The following is an 18,095-nucleotide window of genomic DNA, read 5'->3' on the forward strand; positions in this document are numbered from 1 at the left end:
AATAATATTATTTTTCTAATATCTTAAACAAATATTCGCTCCACACTTATCTACTTACTATTTATCGTGAGCCTTATAACTAATACAACAAAAATGCGTCATTCTCGATATTCTTGTACCAAAAAAAATGTGTCATTCCCTATCTCCTCATTCTAAAAAAAATTATTCTCAATATTCTAACGCTTATATTAGATATAAACTGGATTGTCTCACAATTTTCTAAATCCAGTTTACATACCATTTTAATGGACAAATAACTAAACCCTTTGGGTTGAATTGGAGAATTTGACCATGGTTTCCATGTAGAAAGAGTTTAAAGAAACAAATCATTTTATTTTATTTTGTCGTCTTATCATTCTGAAAGTCAAAGTTATGCTTTTGCTTAATAATGTAATAATAAATGCCGCCGAGCCCAAGGATTAGCTGGCCTGGATGGGCCTGGGCCGATAGCCCGGGTTGGGTGCCCAGACATTTCCATCATCGACCCAGGCCCATAATGCAGTCGCCTAAATTAATTCCCCGTTTGGAGACGAGAATATTATCCGAAATTAGGAGGAGGAAGAGAACCCAGTGGCCGTCGAGTTCCATTTTTGCTGGTCTGGATGAGAAATCCCGAAGCCTCTGTTGCCTTTCATCTCCATTTTCATCGTAACCATGAGCTTAGACACGTTTACACTTCATCGTTATGGAAGATTCTCGCGGCGGCGTTCGTGGTTTGCTGCTTCCTCAGCGTCTCGCTGTCGCCGGCGATGGCTCAGGCGGCCGGTGGATCTTCTTCTTCAGAATTCGAAGCCGCAGAGTGGCGGATTCTGACTAGAAGCAACTTCTCCTCTCAGATCCGTCATCACCCTCACATACTGCTCCTGGTAACTGTTCCTTGTAAGTAAATTTTCCTCTCTCCAAGTGTTTAGTTCTTCTACGGCTTTTAGGTTACTGGAGGAAACTTTTTTCCTATGATTATATGTGAGCGTGATATGGAAAGGGTATGGAATTGTCTTGATTCTATGCTATACTGTGCCAGATTTGTAGCCACTGTGGTAGACTCTTTCAACTCCTGTTCCTGATCATTGATTGGCTTAAATGACGATTCCAACTGTAATCCCGAGAGAGGGATCCTTTGGTTCAAGTGGGAAGAGGGGAGCAGTTTTTGGGTCCGAGCTGCTCATGACCGTCTGCTAGAGCAATAGAATACAAGCCGAAGTGTTTCACTTATGGCTTTACTGTACATGAAAGTGACATTCAATTTGGACTAATAGGGTAGTGGGCCGTATTAAACGGGAGGTGCTACAATCCGTTCTATCTTGGATTTCGCAGCATAGTTGATGGAAGGGATGTTTTATTCCTCGCGTGTGTTTGTGTTTTAAATAAAAAAAAGTATAAAACTAACTGTCCGCCCTTCCTTGCTTTTGTTCGTTGCAGAAATTATGCGTTTTACTCCTTTTACCTTTTCTGTTTTCCTTTATTTTGTTATTTTTTGGTTGGTTTCCACGGTTCACCTATTGATTCTGTTTATTGCTGTCTTAGCTTCACTCCACCAATGTTATGTTGTCTTCCTTTTTCTTGTCATCCTTTTTGTTTCTTTGAGGTCAAGCCTTGTTAGCAAAGGTAATGTTGCTGTTTTGTGATTCGAACGTCATGGGTTTGAGTTGTGAAACAACCTGTTGCAAAGCAAAGGTAAGGTCGTGAACAAAAAATGATCCTCCCCCAATCCTTGCAAAGTGGGTCGTGTACTGGAGATGCCTGTTTTATTTCATCAATACTGTATTTTATTGTCATGCATTGGTGGTATTCTACATCTTAATATGCAGTTAATGATATTAATGGTGTCCTTTAACATAAATTATATTATCAGCCAATTGTTCATGTAAGTAGCTACATGGTTCTTCCAGGTTTTCCTTTTGGCCCCTTGATGGCGGTTCTTTCATACATTGTTTTATTTATCCAAAATAGGAATATATTATATATATTTCACCAAATAAGTCTGTTAAACATACTGCATTGGCTGTTATCATGTTCAGATATGTAACAGGCTTTATTTTTCATGATCAGGGTCTGGTGAGTCTCGATCCCTTATGAAGGAAATATCCCAGCTTGTTGCTAATAAGCCAGATAAGTTTAGCACCCTCAAGCTGATGCTCTTATATAAAAATAGAGAGAGGATGTTTGCCGATGCCATTGGTGCTACAGAGGGAATAACAATTTTTTGCTACCACCATTCTTTATCATACAAGTACCGTGGGAGGCTTCGAGCACAAAATATTTTATCTTCTGCTCATTTTCTTACGTCACTTTCTCACGAACAACTTCCTCTTGAATTTCTAAAAACACCAGAGGACTTGAAAACATTCCTTCAATCAACTGACAAGGCACTGCTTCTCCTAGAATTTTGTGGATGGACGCAGACATTGCTAGCCAAGGGAATGGACAATGGAACTGGAAATGCATTTGGTACCCCTTTGAGTCCGTTGTCTTATTTTGTTGTTTTTTCTCCTTGATTTCATTATTTTAGTTTATGCCATTTTAATTCTTGAAAGACACCAGATACCCATATAAAGCAACTTCATCTATGAGTCAACTGTTTCCCACAAACTCTTTTTTAACTGGCAGAAGAAAATCTGTGGCACTGGACTTAGATAACTGGAAATTCTAACAGACACCTAAGCTGGAATGATACTCAAGATATTAAATGGATATTATGGGTCCATTTTTTCTGAACATCCCAGAACAATGTTGAGGAGGCCTGTTCAAATCAAATTCATAATTGTTGAATGCATTATGCTTTCTTTATTTTCAATATTAGCCTGAAATACTTTGAAGTTAGAATTGATCATTATTAAGCAAAGACGGAGAATCAGGTGTGGTGGCGGGGGTCCATGGCCCCTCTGTCCACGAGAACCATTTCAATGCTTATTACTTTGTGCAGTGGAGACTTGCATTAGCACCAGGAAAGTGTGAGATAGGGCATTATTTATTGACTTGCCGAGGCCCCTATACTCCATATTTTCCTACGTCATACATTGTAAATCACAATTGCTAGAATAGGATGTGTCCCATTGTTACTATAGTTACTGTTGATGGGTCTTTTACTTTTGCTGTTGTTTTTCCTATTGACACTTGTTGTTATTGTTACTATAGTTACTGTTGATGTTGGCGTGGTTACAGTTATTATAGTTACTGTTATTATTGTCGTTATCTTAAGCTCCAATCTCAAGCTTGATTTTCCAACCAAAAAAAAAACAAAAAACAAGAAAAAAGAAAAACAATTCTGCTTATAGAAAGAAGGAAAAAGAAAAGGAGGGGAAAATTATAAGGTATAAAATACATTTCATAGCCTTTTTTTGTGATATTACATGACATGAATAAATCATAATAAAGTACTTCATAAACATCTTTCTGATTGAAGAACATGCTGCAAGCACCAATCCTATGGTAGATTGCAAATTTTAATGATGCACTCATTCCTAATGTGAAGGATAAAGCTCAAAATAAACCATGAACTGTTGTTTTCCTGTTAAGTAACCCTTTTCTTTTTATCACTGTTGCAGCCTGATAGAGGCAGAACTGGTGGCCATAGGACTTCTTTGCACCAAAATAATCTTAAGGAAAATGGTCACTTTTTTCATGTAGCCTAAGAGCTGAAAAGTGAAGCACAGAAAATCGAATTATTGATGCTGTCTGATAGAGGCTGAAAAAGGAGCCACAATCTGCATCTAGAATAACTGTTATTTGTTGGCTTAGAGGAGTTGGTTAGCTGGTGTATTTCATGTTATATATCGTAGAGGGTATAATTAAATTCCGATAGATGGCATGTGTTATATTAGCTGGAAGTGTGAAAATAAAGAAGATAAATTATGGTTCAACACACATTGAGCAGATGATAAAATTGAAAGTGTTAATTTCTAGTCTAAGTTAATTAAAAATCTTATTTATGTTGTACTGCTAAGCCCTAAATTTGCATTTGTAGTTTCTTGTTTTTGATTTTTACTGTGCTCATTTTATCCATCATAACTGTTCAAATTTATCTCTGAAATTTTTTATTTGAATAGGATGTGCAGTCAATGCTATGCATGGTGGTAATTTTGTTCCTAAAGTGCTGCTAACTAGTCCTTTCTTTCACAGATAGCCCCCATGGAGCAGGTTTTATTGGAGAGACTAGCAGATCACTTACAAGAGAGAAAAAGAAAAATCAGAAGGTGGATACTAGTAGCTCAATACACAATGAATGCTAAAGCTATTTAATTTTAAATGATTAAAGAATGGGATGTAGTAGCAAAGAATTTAGTTATATTCTTTTTCTTCTTGAAAACAGGGGATGGAAAATGAAAAGATGACTTGTAGTGTTCAAAATGGAGTTGGTGGAGTACCTTGGGAATTTACCTCTATGAGCTACCGTGACTCTTTTGATACAAGGCCCATTGCTGGGATGTCTTGTGGCTATGAAGAGTTCCAGCGATTTGAGTCTTTCTTCTCAAAGTTCATGACTGTTGCAAGAGGCTTCTTCTTGCCTCCTGAAAGGCTAAGATTTGGTCTGGCTCCTGAGAGGTTGTTGCTTTCATCTTTGAATGTTGGGGATTCTGGTTCATGGTTGTCTTCAGCCAGTGGAGAGTCTGATTCATGGCTGATGATACTTCATTTTGCTGGATGCTCCAGTTGTTTAAAGGTTCTCAGAGAAGAGGATGATCTTAAAAGTGCTTTACAGACGCAAAATTCACTTGTTATAGAGGTAAATCTATCTTTTATGCTTGTTGATCACTTCCTAGTTGCAGCACATCCAACTTCTGTTACAAGGTTTATTCAGTGCCGGTGTTTATCCTCATTTCTTTGAAAGGTTTCAGTATTCAAACGTAGGAAATGGGCTCATGTATAATGCGCATTAGTACATGTTAATTGGCAGTGACATTATATTTTGAATAATTATATTGCTTTTTATCCTTTGTGCTCAGAGATGTATACTTTTATCTTAACAACTGAGGTTAGATCCATGTTTCCTGAACATCTGATTGCTTTAGGTTCTTGCAATGTTATGTGTACCCAGTTTAAAAGGCCCCCACTCTAGGCCCAAATTATTTACAATTTTGGTTGTCTGAAACTGCAAATCCCTGTCTTACACCATCAACTGTCCACTCTTGCACTGTGGTCACACTAGTTGTCATCACTAAAGTTCTTCCAGTGACAGTTTGTTGGTTCATCGGCAAACTTCAGCACTAGTTGTGTCTTCTATTACAGATGCATCCTGATTGGTTAACTTAAAGCTTTTGTAATTATTATCAATTTGTTATAACATGTTGTTTTTCTTCAGTTATTTGAACATGTATCCAGTCATAACTTTCTTATTGCAAAGTGGTGAATCTCTGTGCATGCACTTCTTGTATATTCCTACTTATTATTTCTTGTATAAACTCCAATGTGCTTCTGGAAGTATATATAAGCAGTACTGAACTATGGCTATGGCAATGGTCAAGTATACCTTCTATTTGAGTATGTACTTCTAAGCATTCAATGGTATGACTTTCAAAGTGGTCAATGATATGATTAGTGTCAATTTTTGCTTCTGGTTGCTGTGTGAGTTAATAGCCAATGAAGGTACCTCTCAACCCGCAGGTGAGAGGCACCCCTCCTATGCGTACACATGCATTCATGTTCTGGTATTTTCTTTTTCTATTGGTATTTTCATGATATTATTGCTCTGCTGTATGATTCATGGTGTTTTCTTTCTTTTCTTTTCTATATCATGTAGCTGGAAGATGATGGGGATGATCCTGAGCCTACTTTACCTGCAAATAAGCCATCGATACTTCTTTTTATTGACAGATCTTCTGATTCACTAGAAAAGAGAAAAAAGAGTGAGGAAGCTATCAATGCTTTTAGAAGTTTAGCATTGCACTATCACACATTACACAGGAAAGGAGAACAACAGAATCTCAAGTCTGAGAAAGTCTTGTTTGACACTTACCAGGCATCAAAAAGCATGCCTGGAAATAAAAAATTCAAGCCAGCATCTCAAAATCTGAGGCTTATGGATAAGATGTCTTTCATGATTATAAATGAGGACAAGCACGTAACTGTAGATAAAATTGCTTCACATTTACAAGGTAATTCCTTGCAGGAGATCGCCACATATTTATTTCAGCGTAACAATGATGTAAAATTGAGCTCACTTGCAAAAGATGTTGGTTTCCAACTTTTGTCTGAGGATTTTGACATCAAAATACAAGAAGCATTACCGACAGAGGCAAAGCCCACAGAAAGCCTTACAGAAGTCAGTGTTGATGTGCACGAGGATCAGATACCATATGAGGCTAGCACATCATCCCTGGAGCATGAGGGGCAATTTAAACCTGCTAATGCTGATGAATCTTCTGACAATACCAGAGAAACTATAACCTTTGATGCTGGTAGCCTTTCATCTAGAAAACCAGAATATTTTCATGGAAATGGGGTTCTTGGTAGTGCTGAAGATGGGAAGGGAGAACAGAAAATCTTCTCACAGAAAGCTAATTTGGGTGAAGAGAAGCTTCACTTTAAAGGATTTACGGTTTCCTTTTTTTTCTCTGATGGTGGAGATCAGTTACTTAGATCCCTTACTTCAGGATCAAAGATTCCATCGGTGGTAATAGTTGATCCAACCACACAGACACATTATATCTTACCCAAAGAGACAGATTTCAGCTACTCTTCATTGTCTGATTTTCTTAATGGATTTCTTAACAGAAGCCTTCTTCCCTATCAGCGATCTGAAACTCTTATCCGAAGTCGTAGGGAGGCTCCATGCCCACCATTTGTTAATTTGGATTTTCATGAGGTGGACTCCATTCCTCGTGTCACCACTCGCACCTTTTCTGAGTTGGTTCTTGGTTTTAATCAGTCCGATAACTCAAATGTTGGCCCTGCTTGGAAGAAGGATGTGTTGGTCCTTTTTTGCGGCATTTGGTGTGGATTTTGCCAGAGAATGGAACTTGTTGTTCGTGAAGTATATAGAGCTTTCAAGCATTACTCAATTAGGCTGGAAAATGGACGAAGTAATGGCAAATCTGTATTGAATGGTATGTGGTAAAGTCCTGTTAATTCTAATTACTAATGCAATTTCTTTTTTTTTTGGTTGATAAGTGTAGTTCAATTTTCCCCCTTGATATAATGCTTTTCTTGACATGTTTCTTTTGCCAAGTGAGTGAATTATATAGATGATTGCCAAGGCAATGTTTGTTTCTTCATTAGACCGACTTATGCCCAAACCACTAGGAAACTATTTTGACCAATGTCCTGTAATCTCAAGCCTGTTAAAAATATTAGGGCTACTGTTTTATGCTGAATGTTTAGAGTTGGAGGGTGAGCTACAAATAAATTTTATTTCTGTAGCATCCACCTTCCCTATTCAAGGCTAGCTAGGGATAAGTCTGATCGGGTGAGTTCTTTTCCTTTCTGTCCATATCTGTTGTCTGGTCCTTACGATTTGGGCACAAATTCAAGACCAGGAAATTGATTCCATGAAACGTTTTTGTCTTTTTTCCTCTTTTTTTTTTTTTTGGGGGGGGGGGGGGGGGGGGGTTGTTGGCACCCTCCAAACACATTCAAGGAAGGATAGGGCAGGATGATGAGAGATTGGCATTGTTCTACAATACACTTTGCAACAAAACTAGAGTGAACTTTCCATGGATGATCTTGTAGATGCAGAGAACCCCTCCCAAGGTGGCCTTTTCAGGTTGAACAGCCTCGTTTGATTCCATCTTGAGATGTGATATAGTCTAAGCAAGCAGGGTCAGATCTTTCTATCTTTTCTTTTTTGAGTAAATTGCTTCTAGAACCCTGTGGTTTGGTTCATTTGCACGGAGACCCCCCTGTGGTTTAAAAATGCCTCTAGAGGTCTATGTGGTTATGTCACGACCCAAATGATGTTAACTAAACCCTAATTAAACTAAATCTTTAACAAAAATAAAAAATAAAAATTCAAAAGAAATTAAAAAAAAAAAGAACCACCGACCAATGATGGGAACCATAGCAGGCAGCAGAATCCCCTCTCCAAAAATGGGTTCTAGCAGATCTGCTGTCATCCGTCGATTGGTTCCACAAGTCAATGGATTGAGGAAGGTGAACTGTGGAGAGGGTTGGACACTAGCTTCACCAACACACCAATACCTCTCACAGCTGGAGAAGACCCTTTACAGCACCTCCATAGTCAGCAAAAGCCCATTGCCTTCTCACACAAAAACTCTATTGGAGAAAATGGTGCCCATTTGCTGCCATTCTTGATTGTCAAAAGCATCTCACACTTTTCCACTCCTTCCAAGTTCCAACTGCTACACTGGTGGAATTAGTGCCAAGGACAACCACGACTTCTTTGAAGTAGATGTACAGATGAGTATGTGTGTGTAGCGATAGAGATTGCAAAGTGGGAGAAGGGATTAGAAAGAGACGGGTTCTTGTTGCCTAGGGATTTGTTGCTCCTGTCGCTGATGGGTTCCAGATCTACTAGAACCCATCGGCTGCCAATGGACCACTGCTGGTTGATTTTTTTTTTTTAATTTTTTTTTTGGTTAAATTTAACTTAATAGAATTTAATAAACTTCATTTGTAATGGAGGGGATGTCTAAGCAAAAAAGCTAAATCACAGGGACCTCCAAAGACATTTTTAAATCATAGGAGGTCTATGTAAATGACCCTAACCGCAATTGGTCTAGGAGCAATTTACCCAGTTTTTTGGTTATTTTTGCTAAGATAATCAGGGAAAGGGGAAATTTACATGCCATAAGCATAATTGAATAGAGACCAGTAAGCACATAAACGTGGGCCTAGTAAACTTCCCCTTTCAGGCAATTGCTGACTAGAAGGGTGTTAAAGATAATCCTAGTTCTTTCTATGTACAAATAAGAGCAGGAGATTAGAAGAGAAGATAGTGTAGTGTTGTTTTTCAACAGTTTTGTTCTCGGCTCTCTGTAAGGTAACGCAGCATGGAAACATAATAACTAGTTACACGTTGAAACTAACAGCGAACCAATTTGGGAGAAAAAAGTCTGATATTATTCAAGCTGCTCAATAAACTCACAATAAGAGTATTTATATGCTAAACCCTAAACCCTAATTTGATCAGAAAAAGGAAATCCTAATTAAATAAAAAAAAAGAGATAATCCTAATTAAATCAGGAAGAGGAAATCCTAATGAAATCAGGAAAAGGAAAACAAAAGAAACTCAATCCAAATTAAAATAGAAAACCCTAAAACTTGATCTATTTACTATTTAGCCTAAATAGTCACTTGCAAGACATTCCACATCAGTCCTCTCCACTTGAGGAAAACTCGACCTCAAGTTACTGTGAAGATTATCATACAGGGTTCATTGGAGGAATGATAGGCATACAGATCTGCAACGTTGAATGGCTTGGAGATACCCATCAAATCTGGCAAGTCCACTACATAGGCATTGTCATTAATCTTCTTCAAAATCTTATAAGGGCCTTATTTCTTGGGCTGCAGCTTACTTCAAGTGCCTACTGGGAACCTCTCTTGGTGCAAAACACCAACACATCCTCGCCTACTGCAAACAACTTCTCTGTGCAATGTTGATCAACAGCTTGTTTATACTTGGAGTTAGTTTGTTGCTAGCTTGTTACAGGTTCTGCTTCACATCTTCCTGCACTGTCTGCCACTGTTCTGTCATGCTTTGAGCTGCTATACTGACTCCCAGACCCTTTGGCAGCTTGACTAAATCCAAGACATGCTGCAGTGTTTTCTGGTACACAACTGAAAATGGCGACCTTCCTGTGGCACTATGAACAGCGCTGTTGTAGGCAAATTCTGCCTGCACAAATCCTAAATCCCATCATTTGGGTCTGTCACCACAGATGCTTCGAATGAGGTTGCTCAAAGTTCTGTTCACCACTTCTGTCTGACCATGGGATTGCACCCTTATATTCTCATACATGAGTCCCTGCTCCAGGGCCACCTTTTGAATAAGCGGTGCTTCATGTGTAAGAGGGAGTGTTGGTCAACCATATACTTCTCCATGTCCTTGTGGCTTGGGCTTTTTTTAGCATGCTCTTCCTTTTTTGGCATGCAATCAAGGATTCCGGATTCTGCTACAGAGTTTTTCCCCTCATGGCTTGTGCTTCCCCTAGTAGGTTACAAATTTTACATTTGGAAGATAATTTCATTTTGTTTGATGTGACAAATCTAGCGTCAAAGCAATAACGGAGCTTTCAAAAGTTTAGAGGCTGAGATATTGCCCCTCTCACTAGAGTTCTAAGTTCATTTTCCTGATGATTTATCACTGTATACAGCATCTTAATTGGTTTTTGTTTTTCTTTTCTTTTTGGTATATTTGTTGCCTAAAGGCAATGTCCTTTCTGTGTATTTTATAAAAAATGGGGATATTCCATTATGGACTAATCTCTAGTAGACTAGTGCTGAATAAAAAATAACTTTTCATGGGCTGATAAGTGTTTCCACGTATGGCAGATGACTTGAAAGATTTTTCTTTGAAGCTTCCACAGTTTTATTTCATGGATTGCTCACTGAATGAATGCAGTTTGATCTTAAGATCAGTAGCTCAGGTGCAACTTCTACAATCAAATCTATCTTCTATGGATAAATTTATTTTATTTTTTTTTTCTTTTGTACTCTGAATGTTTTAGTTAAGTGTATTTTTCCATTTATATGTCATGTATTTGCACTTTGGCATCTTGTTAACTGTGTCACTTGCATTCCACATGTCATATATTCTTTAATTATTGATATTGTTATTGCTTCCGTTCTACGTTTGTAAATATTTGGAATTCATTTGATATGAATGGTGCTCAGGCTCTATTCTTACAACTTATTAAATATAAAGGTGTTATTTTAGAACAAGCCTTGTTAATTGAATTGGATAATGCCCCCTCTCCCCCTTTTTTTTCTCCCCCAACCCACAGTTTATAGGTACCATCAAGTGTTAATATTGAAATGTGTTTTTGACTGTAAAGTTTTTACTGTTGCATTCGAGACTATTAGCACAACTTATCTGGGGCAAAGTGTAATGAGTTCACTCTTCGGCTCCACTGTACTTCGCCCCCCCACCCCCGCGCACGCGCCTTGCACACGTGTGGTTTGGAAAAGACATCAAAATAATCCATAAATAGATAGAGTCCCAAGGCTTTGATGAAAATTATTAGGCAAGATCCTATTAGGCAGACTAAGATTTGGCATATGATCTTTTCCCTACAAATGTCATGTCCACTTAAGATAACAGCTTGGTTCAAAAAATGTAAAGAGGAAACAGGTACTGATGTTATTTATTGTTCATATGAAATTTTGGTACCAGTTCAACCATCATAAATTAAAACTTTTAAGAGGGATTAAATAGGAATATTTGCCACCAATCTTTTCCTTTTCCTTCCATGAAGAGCCATGCATACTGAATTTTAATTGGTAATCGCTAACTGCGGAGCTCTTGGAGCATTTCAAGTTGTACTTGTCATATAAAATACATTCTTAGAATTAGTTCTCCCTGATAAAGTTAATACACAAGTAATTCACCATTTGTCCTTTCCGGTGTAATTGACAGAGGGAACTTTATCCATCTCTGCTATTATTTCCAGCGGAAAAGAAGAGTGCTGTTTCTTATGAAGGAGATGTGGCAGTATCAGATATTATCAAGTTTGTCATTGATCATGGAAACAATGCTTATAGTCTTGTCAAGGAGAAAGGTATTTCCTTGAACTGTATGGGCTCTTCCTCCTTTTCCTTTCAAATTGACTTTATTAGGTGTGTCTTCTCAACATGAGAGTTATATAATGTATTTTGCCTTTGCCCCGACCATTAGGAGGTTAAACTAGTTGTGCTTTGAATTGTTCTTACAACATCTTAGTTGCTATACTTGATATTAGTGCAAAATGTTCTCATGGAGGGACCGGGGCAATAATATTGTGATGCAGTCTGGGGTCTTAGCCCCTTAAGCTCTTCTTCATAGAAACTGAGAGAGGCAAGTGTTTAGGCATCTTTGCTCTTTTGCTTGGTAATCTTGCTTTATTTTAGCATTTGGTAAAATGTGCCAATTGAAGGGCAAAATCACCTAGGCAGGGCCCTTGCTTGTCACATCCCCAGTCCACTCATCTTTAGTCTCCTGTTTTTTTTTTCCCTAGTTACTGTACTTGAAATGTCCTGCCCAATTTTTTGTTGTTTATCATTGTCTTAAGTAGTCTCATAAGTTTTGCTCCTTTCTATTTTGTTCAAAACTATATTTGCTTCAAATCTAATTAGTTAGTAAATTTAATTGCATTGCTCTTTCCAACATTTCATTTGACTATAAGTGTCTTTTTATTCCCATCGCACTTCCTCTCTCATATGTGTTTTTTGAGGTTAGGGCTAGTGGTGTGTTGATGCAAACCTGTACATCACTTTTATTTTCATGTGTTTTCTTTAATTGGGTATCGAGGGTATATTTTGGTGTAAGTTAATTTTGGGGTGTCTTTTTGTAAGATCAAGTGTTTTGTTGGGGTTACTATAAGATTAGTGACTTTTAGGAGAGCTATTTGTGAAAAGAGAGTTGGCTTCTCTTGGAAGCTTCAAGAGATAGAGGTTGGCTTCCCTTGGAAACTTGAGGGTACGTATAAATAGAGAGTCTCCCAGCCAGTTGAGGGACTTATTTTTGAAGACACAAGCCTCTGCAGGGAGTTTCAGCCCCAAACCAGCTAGGGTTTTGAAGATTTGGAGGCTTGGGTTTTGAGGAGTCGACCCTGCAGCACCTACCAATCCCCCCACCGCTGCCATAGGTGCGAGAGGCTAGCAAGAAGCTGCTGCTACTTTGCTGTTCTAGATCGAGAAAGGTGTGATTTCAGTTGTTTTAAGTGTGTCATTTGCTGTTCATTGTTACAACACTGCATCATTGTTGTGCTTTTGGCTGTTTTGCTGTTCCTATTTGCATCATACCTGCTGATAAATAAAACAAGGCAACAATTTAGAATTACTGGTTTGCCATTAACAAAATTGAGTGAGGTGGTTCTGCTGTGATACTGAAAAATTAGGTTCGTGTGATGATATTTGGTGAATCACCCTCACCTTTTTAATTTCTCTAGAGCTGCACACTTGGATAACATGTATGTATGCAAGAGGAATATGCATGTCAATCACTTGAAACAATTTTGTTCACAGAATTAAGTTTTAATCCATTATAAAATTAGAACAAGGTATATGTACAACTATTTATTGAAAACTTTCAAATTATTTATGAATTGAGTTTCCTAAAATAATTATTGCCTTTTTTCTCTTCACACTTGTTTTTCAAACATATCAATTATCAAATGTGAAAAGTGATCATGCATATATATTCAAAACTAGCTTGACATTATGTTTGGTCAAATTTGTATTGTTTTGTTTTAATTTCTTTTTCTTTTTGTTGTTATGTCTATGATTCTGTCTATCAAAAGCAAATGGTTGCCTCCTTGCTAACATTTTGGACTTCCTAGTTCTTGTTTATTCTCCTCATTGTTTCTATATCAATCAGTGTCACTAAATTCATGACCATGTGAATACATGATAGATCCTGGTCTTTTGGGCTGGTTCTGCCATGTCATCTTGTAGTGTGGTAACTGGTTGGATCACTGAGCTCTCCTCCATGGGAGGACCAAGGTTTTAGGCACCACAGGATACATGCTTTTGGACGTGTGCTTTAGGTGTGGGGATTGTTAGGAATCTATTATATGATAGTCTGTGATGTAGCTGTATGGACCCACTTCAAAATTGAAAAGACTGGTTCTATAATAAAAATAGTTTGACTGTCATGTTGTAATAATGATTGGTGATGTGTCTCGATTTAACATTTTGATTATTGTACTGGCAACAAGTAATGTCACCGTTCAGCTGTTTCTCACCATAAGACTTCCAAGATGTCATGTGGACAGATGGTTGATTGCTGTATAATGTAACTTGCACATCACTTTTTTCTCTCTTTTCTTTCTCTTTCCCAAATAAGTACAAGACACTTTCACATCCTAAATGGTACATCAACCCTACACCTTTGATGGGGGTGAAAGGCAATACCAGTCAAGCTGGTAGGCAGTGGTCGCGGGACGGTGTTTCAGTTGCCAACAAAGATGAACTTGGAGCCAAATGGTTGTTCCGTTCCTTAATTTCTTTTTTCTTTGTGTGCGTGTTGATTTTTTTTTGGGGGGGGGGTGTTCATTTTTACTTCTTGGTGTTTATATCTAATTGAGAGGGTGTATAACCATGTTTTACTTTCTTGATAGGAATTCTACAGATTGGAGCACAGCAAGAAAGAAGGAAGCAGAATATATATGAATCTGCATTACAGAGTGCTGTTCACAAGGAAGCTCCTTTGGCAAAGAACAAACACCATGAGGTCATATTAAAATACAGAACACCAGAAAGAGTAATTAAATACAACCAGATAAAACCTCGCAGGTCATATGACTTGCATGGAGCTGCCCCTCAAGTGATTGTTGGATCCCTCCTTATTGCAACAGATAAGCTTCTCAACATACACCCATTTGATAAATCCACCATTCTAATTGTAAAGGCAGATCAAGGTACAGGATTTCAAGGTCTGATTACTAATAAACATATTAGCTGGGATTCTCTGTATGAACTCGAGGAAGGGTTAGAACTGTTAAGAGAGGCTCGCCTGTCATTTGGAGGCCCCCTTTTGGAACACAGAAATCCCCTGGTTGCCTTAACTCGGAGAACCCTTAAGGATCACTACCCAGAAGTTCTGCCAAATATTTACTTTATTGATGAATGGGCCACAGTTAACGAAGTAGAAGAAATCAAGTTGCGCAATCATTCTGTTATTGATTACTGGTTTTTCTTGGGATACTCAAGTTGGGGTTGGGACCAGTTATTCAATGAGATTGCAGCAGGAGCTTGGAACATAAGCGTTGATAATACAGAACGGATAGATTGGCCATGGAGATGACTTAAATCCAATGCTTTAGTTTAGGTTTTATTTCACAAACTCGAGCTATGGAGTTCTCAACTGGGAATTCTGATAAAGCGGCCAAAGTTCAAATATTAGACAGATGAGTTTAGTAGTAGATTCCTAATTGATGTGTATTATTATCAATTTGTTGAATTGAACTTACGCCCATTAACCGTGTAATATTCTTTTTATCCAGTTCTTTATCTTTATTGCTTATTTTACCACAGTATTTATCCCAGCTGAAATTTATGTATATTAATTTTGATATTTGCACTTCCATTATGTTGTAGAGCATTAATGCAGCGAAAGAACACTGATTTAGTAATATGTAAAATTCCAACAATAACATACCAAAACTTTAATCCACCTAGGTGAGGTCAGTTAGATCATAGCTTGCATATTTCATCTAGAATCCATGATAACTGCTCCTGTAAAAAGCTTTCATTCCTAGTCAATTTTCAACTGGTTGCAGAGAACCTGGCCTGAAGGTTGTCTTCTAAGGATTCGAACTTAAGAAAATAACAAGGCCTCTCTCCATTTCATTGTCTCACCTAGGTCCCTCAATTTATAGGATGGTCACATTCCTCAACTGTTTCTAGGTAATCACTTGTGTTGCATATATGTATATTGCTTAACAGGCATTCCTCAGTTCCAACAGTCTTGACCATCTCCCATCAATAGAAGCAGCCTTCTGTTCACCAAGATCTGCAAATGAACTTCTGTTAAACTGCTCAAATTATGACACTTCTTAGCTTACAAATATGAATGTATGAATGTGTATTTTTGTATCTTCACAAGTCCTTACATTGCATCCTTGGTTGAGATTTCTCACACGAATCTGAACAAGTCTCCTGCACATAGCAAATGAATGGTATCAGATGGTTTTTGATGCATGATTTGGTACTCGGAGATCATTGATTCTCATGATATATACAATATGTCATGTTAAAATTCTTACCTTTACTGAGGTAGCAAGCCTAACGGTGTCTTGCACTAGTGAATCAAGATCAGCTTCGTAACCAGGTTTCACATAGATCACCTGTAATGTAGCTAGTGTTAGATTGTGTTTGCATTTGTATGTGTTTTTGTTCTTTATGAGAGAGAGAGAGAGAGAGAGAGAGAGACTTGATCATCGCCTCCAATTTCAGGGAGTTGAGTGGTGCCATTGTGCCTGCCTGATGGCAGAACCCAAACGTTGAAGTTGGCATTGATCTGAAACATTTAGAATTGAAAGAACAATGGAGTAGGCTTATGAAAATATTGGGAGCAAAAACTACTACAACCAGCAAAATAAATACCTCTCTGCAGAATGGGGAAGAGCAGCAACAACACTTTCTGGTGAAGGATGTGGTTACCTTTCCATCCACTGAAAGGCCAAAGCCAGCATGCTGGTAAAAGAATACTTGTGTCTTTAGTCTTATTTTCTCTGAAATATGAACTCTGACATACATAACAATACAAGAAAGCTGGTAAAGAATTGGGTTGTGGGTTTGAAAGATATCCATCCTAAGTTGCTGTCTTCTTATTTATTTTGAAGTCCTGGATGCATGAATTATTTCATACAAATTCTTGAAGGTGACAGTTTGTTCTATTATCCATTGTCATTTATTAATATTGCTTCAACACATTCTTGGGTTGATTTAGATATTTATCTTAGTTTTACTACATATCACCAGCAGCTAAATAAAATCTCATTTTTTTTGTACCATGACACAGGAAGTGAACTGTTAGAATTGGATGACAATGAAATGATTTCCAGTTGAAGAAATTGATCAGAAATGCATTTTAGTTTCCATTACAGTCACCTAAGTGTTTGCACTACATAACTTCATTTGTATGTTGCATTGCCTAAATATGATGATAATGAAATAGCAATTGGAATGCCCCCCACCTCACCCCAACCCAAATTTGTTATTGTGTTCATCAGTCAGTTCATAATTTCTCCATTTTTTGTCCATTAATGTTTGATAATTTGACGTTATTATGATGGCACAGGGAGTCCAAGGAAGTAAAGCCAGCTATTGTTTATAGCTGTTGTTGAACAATAACTGAAAATCGGAATGATGAAGAACACAGGTCAGAGGACCCGGGAATATGACCTTTTGGATGGAGAGGGTGACAGAAACCTGAGCATCCCTTTGGGCTTCATCTTCAGCCAAATCTTGTAGCTGCAATTCTTGGAGAGTAAAAAGGTAATCGCAAGTCCATTTCCCATGCCATCTCCCGTCCGACGATGTCGGAATTGTGACCAGACGGCGCGGATTCCGGGAGTTTTTCCTAGCAATCTTGATGATCATACATGGGGTTGTTTAGAGGAGAAAATCATTAGTCAAGAAGGTAACACCAGAGATGTCTATAAATGTAATCCACTGTAGTTGTTAATGATAGAACTTTCTGCTGGCCTGCTGCCTGCAATTTGCTTTCGAATATTATCATGGAAGGCATGCTCTCCTCTAACCACCCACTATTCTGTGCTGTGTTGCAGAACTGCATTAGTATTCTAACTCTTTAAGCAGCCATGTTCTTACTTGTAAACTCTTTGTACATATATGTGTGTGGCTGCTTCATTGCTACTCTTAAGGTTACCATTTGTTATTGCCAGAATATTTCTGAGAGAGAGATTGTGATGAAATTACCAGTGAGATATCATTTTTTCTGAAGGAAGCTCTGGTTGTGGTGGATGCCCAAAATGGCAGCTTGAGTGGTTTGGCCCCTGCTTTGCATGCAACAGCAACACTATGAATTGGGTTCAGGTTTCTTGCTGCCATCTATCCCCCCCCCCCCCGCCCCCTCTCTCTCTCTCTCTCTGTGGAGCCTGGCATTGGGTGTTAAACCTTATCTTCAAGGGCAGTTGGCACATGCTGCGAAATGCTAACTTCACTTTCAATGTATTTTCATTTGGCCCTTCTCTTTTTGTCCACTTATTAGTTGCGCAAAATATCTTCTTTTTTCTTTCTCACAACACCAAGTTTCTTTTATCTAATATATATATATATATATATATATATATAGTGAGATATATTATGGACTATGAAATATTTTAAAAATTCAGACTATGAAAGTGTATAGGGACACAAAGTTATTAGAAAGAATAATATTATTCATCTAAGTTGAGATCAACACTAATAATGTTATAATTCATGTAAAATATTTAATTGATATTATATATTTATTTAAAAATATAAAAAATAGA

At 37.8% G+C, this 18,095-nt stretch overlaps 2 protein-coding genes across 11 annotated transcripts; one reads left to right on the forward strand and one right to left on the reverse strand.

The window, feature by feature from the left end:
* Nucleotides 1-551: 551 nt before the first annotated feature.
* LOC127809628 (uncharacterized) lies at nt 552-15,093 on the forward strand. 7 transcript variants are annotated; one of them, XR_008025164.1, is made up of 9 exons: nt 552-879; nt 2,050-2,448; nt 4,120-4,193; nt 4,310-4,723; nt 5,738-7,043; nt 10,450-10,544; nt 11,534-11,675; nt 12,630-12,794; nt 14,214-14,362. XR_008025164.1 is itself a non-coding variant. In XM_052348575.1 (9 exons), exons 3-9 carry the CDS (start codon nt 2,073-2,075, stop codon nt 14,897-14,899), a joined length of 3,093 nt encoding a protein of 1,030 aa, XP_052204535.1. In that variant the 5' UTR covers nt 731-879; nt 1,022-1,257; nt 2,050-2,072; the 3' UTR covers nt 14,900-15,093. The 7 variants fall into 7 exon arrangements, 4 of the variants coding, with proteins under 4 accessions (XP_052204534.1, XP_052204537.1, XP_052204538.1 ...); XR_008025166.1 differs by having other exon boundaries at nt 12,639-12,794; XR_008025165.1 differs by having other exon boundaries at nt 14,225-14,354.
* A 136-nt stretch (nt 15,094-15,229) lies between these two features.
* On the reverse strand, nt 15,230-17,707 carry LOC127809629 (large ribosomal RNA subunit accumulation protein YCED homolog 2, chloroplastic). 4 transcript variants are annotated; one of them, XM_052348579.1, is made up of 7 exons: nt 17,539-17,707; nt 17,002-17,187; nt 16,201-16,290; nt 16,028-16,114; nt 15,861-15,941; nt 15,708-15,753; nt 15,230-15,607 (listed from the first exon to the last, which is right to left on the reverse strand). In XM_052348579.1, exons 1-7 carry the CDS (start codon nt 17,668-17,670, stop codon nt 15,534-15,536), a joined length of 696 nt encoding a protein of 231 aa, XP_052204539.1. In that variant the 5' UTR covers nt 17,671-17,707; the 3' UTR covers nt 15,230-15,533. The 4 variants fall into 4 exon arrangements, with proteins under 4 accessions (XP_052204539.1, XP_052204542.1, XP_052204541.1 ...); XM_052348582.1 differs by having other exon boundaries at nt 17,002-17,371; nt 17,539-17,679; XM_052348581.1 differs by having other exon boundaries at nt 17,002-17,376; nt 17,539-17,679.
* Nucleotides 17,708-18,095: the final 388 nt, after the last annotated feature.

The sequence above is a fragment of the Diospyros lotus genome, chromosome 9 (genome assembly GCF_014633365.1).
Source record: "Diospyros lotus cultivar Yz01 chromosome 9, ASM1463336v1, whole genome shotgun sequence".
NCBI lineage: Eukaryota > Viridiplantae > Streptophyta > Magnoliopsida > Ericales > Ebenaceae > Diospyros > Diospyros lotus.

Excerpts from the sequence above, each read along its gene's own strand:
- LOC127809628 (XM_052348574.1), top strand. The coding sequence starts at position 603 with ATGAGAAATCCCGAAGCCTCTGTTGCCTTTCATCTCCATTTTCATCGT. Across the intron at positions 4,724-5,737 it reads AAAATTCACTTGTTATAGAG|CTGGAAGATGATGGGGATGA; the intron begins GTAAATCTATCT and ends TATATCATGTAG. Across the intron at positions 7,044-10,449 it reads TGGCAAATCTGTATTGAATG|ATGACTTGAAAGATTTTTCT; the intron begins GTATGTGGTAAA and ends CACGTATGGCAG.
- LOC127809629 (XM_052348579.1), bottom strand. The coding sequence starts at position 17,670 with ATGGCAGCAAGAAACCTGAACCCAATTCATAGTGTTGCTGTTGCATGC. Across the intron at positions 16,291-17,001 it reads TCACCCTCTCCATCCAAAAG|CATGCTGGCTTTGGCCTTTC; the intron begins GTCATATTCCCG and ends TTCTTTTACCAG. Across the intron at positions 15,942-16,027 it reads AAATTGGAGGCGATGATCAA|GTGATCTATGTGAAACCTGG; the intron begins GTCTCTCTCTCT and ends GCTACATTACAG.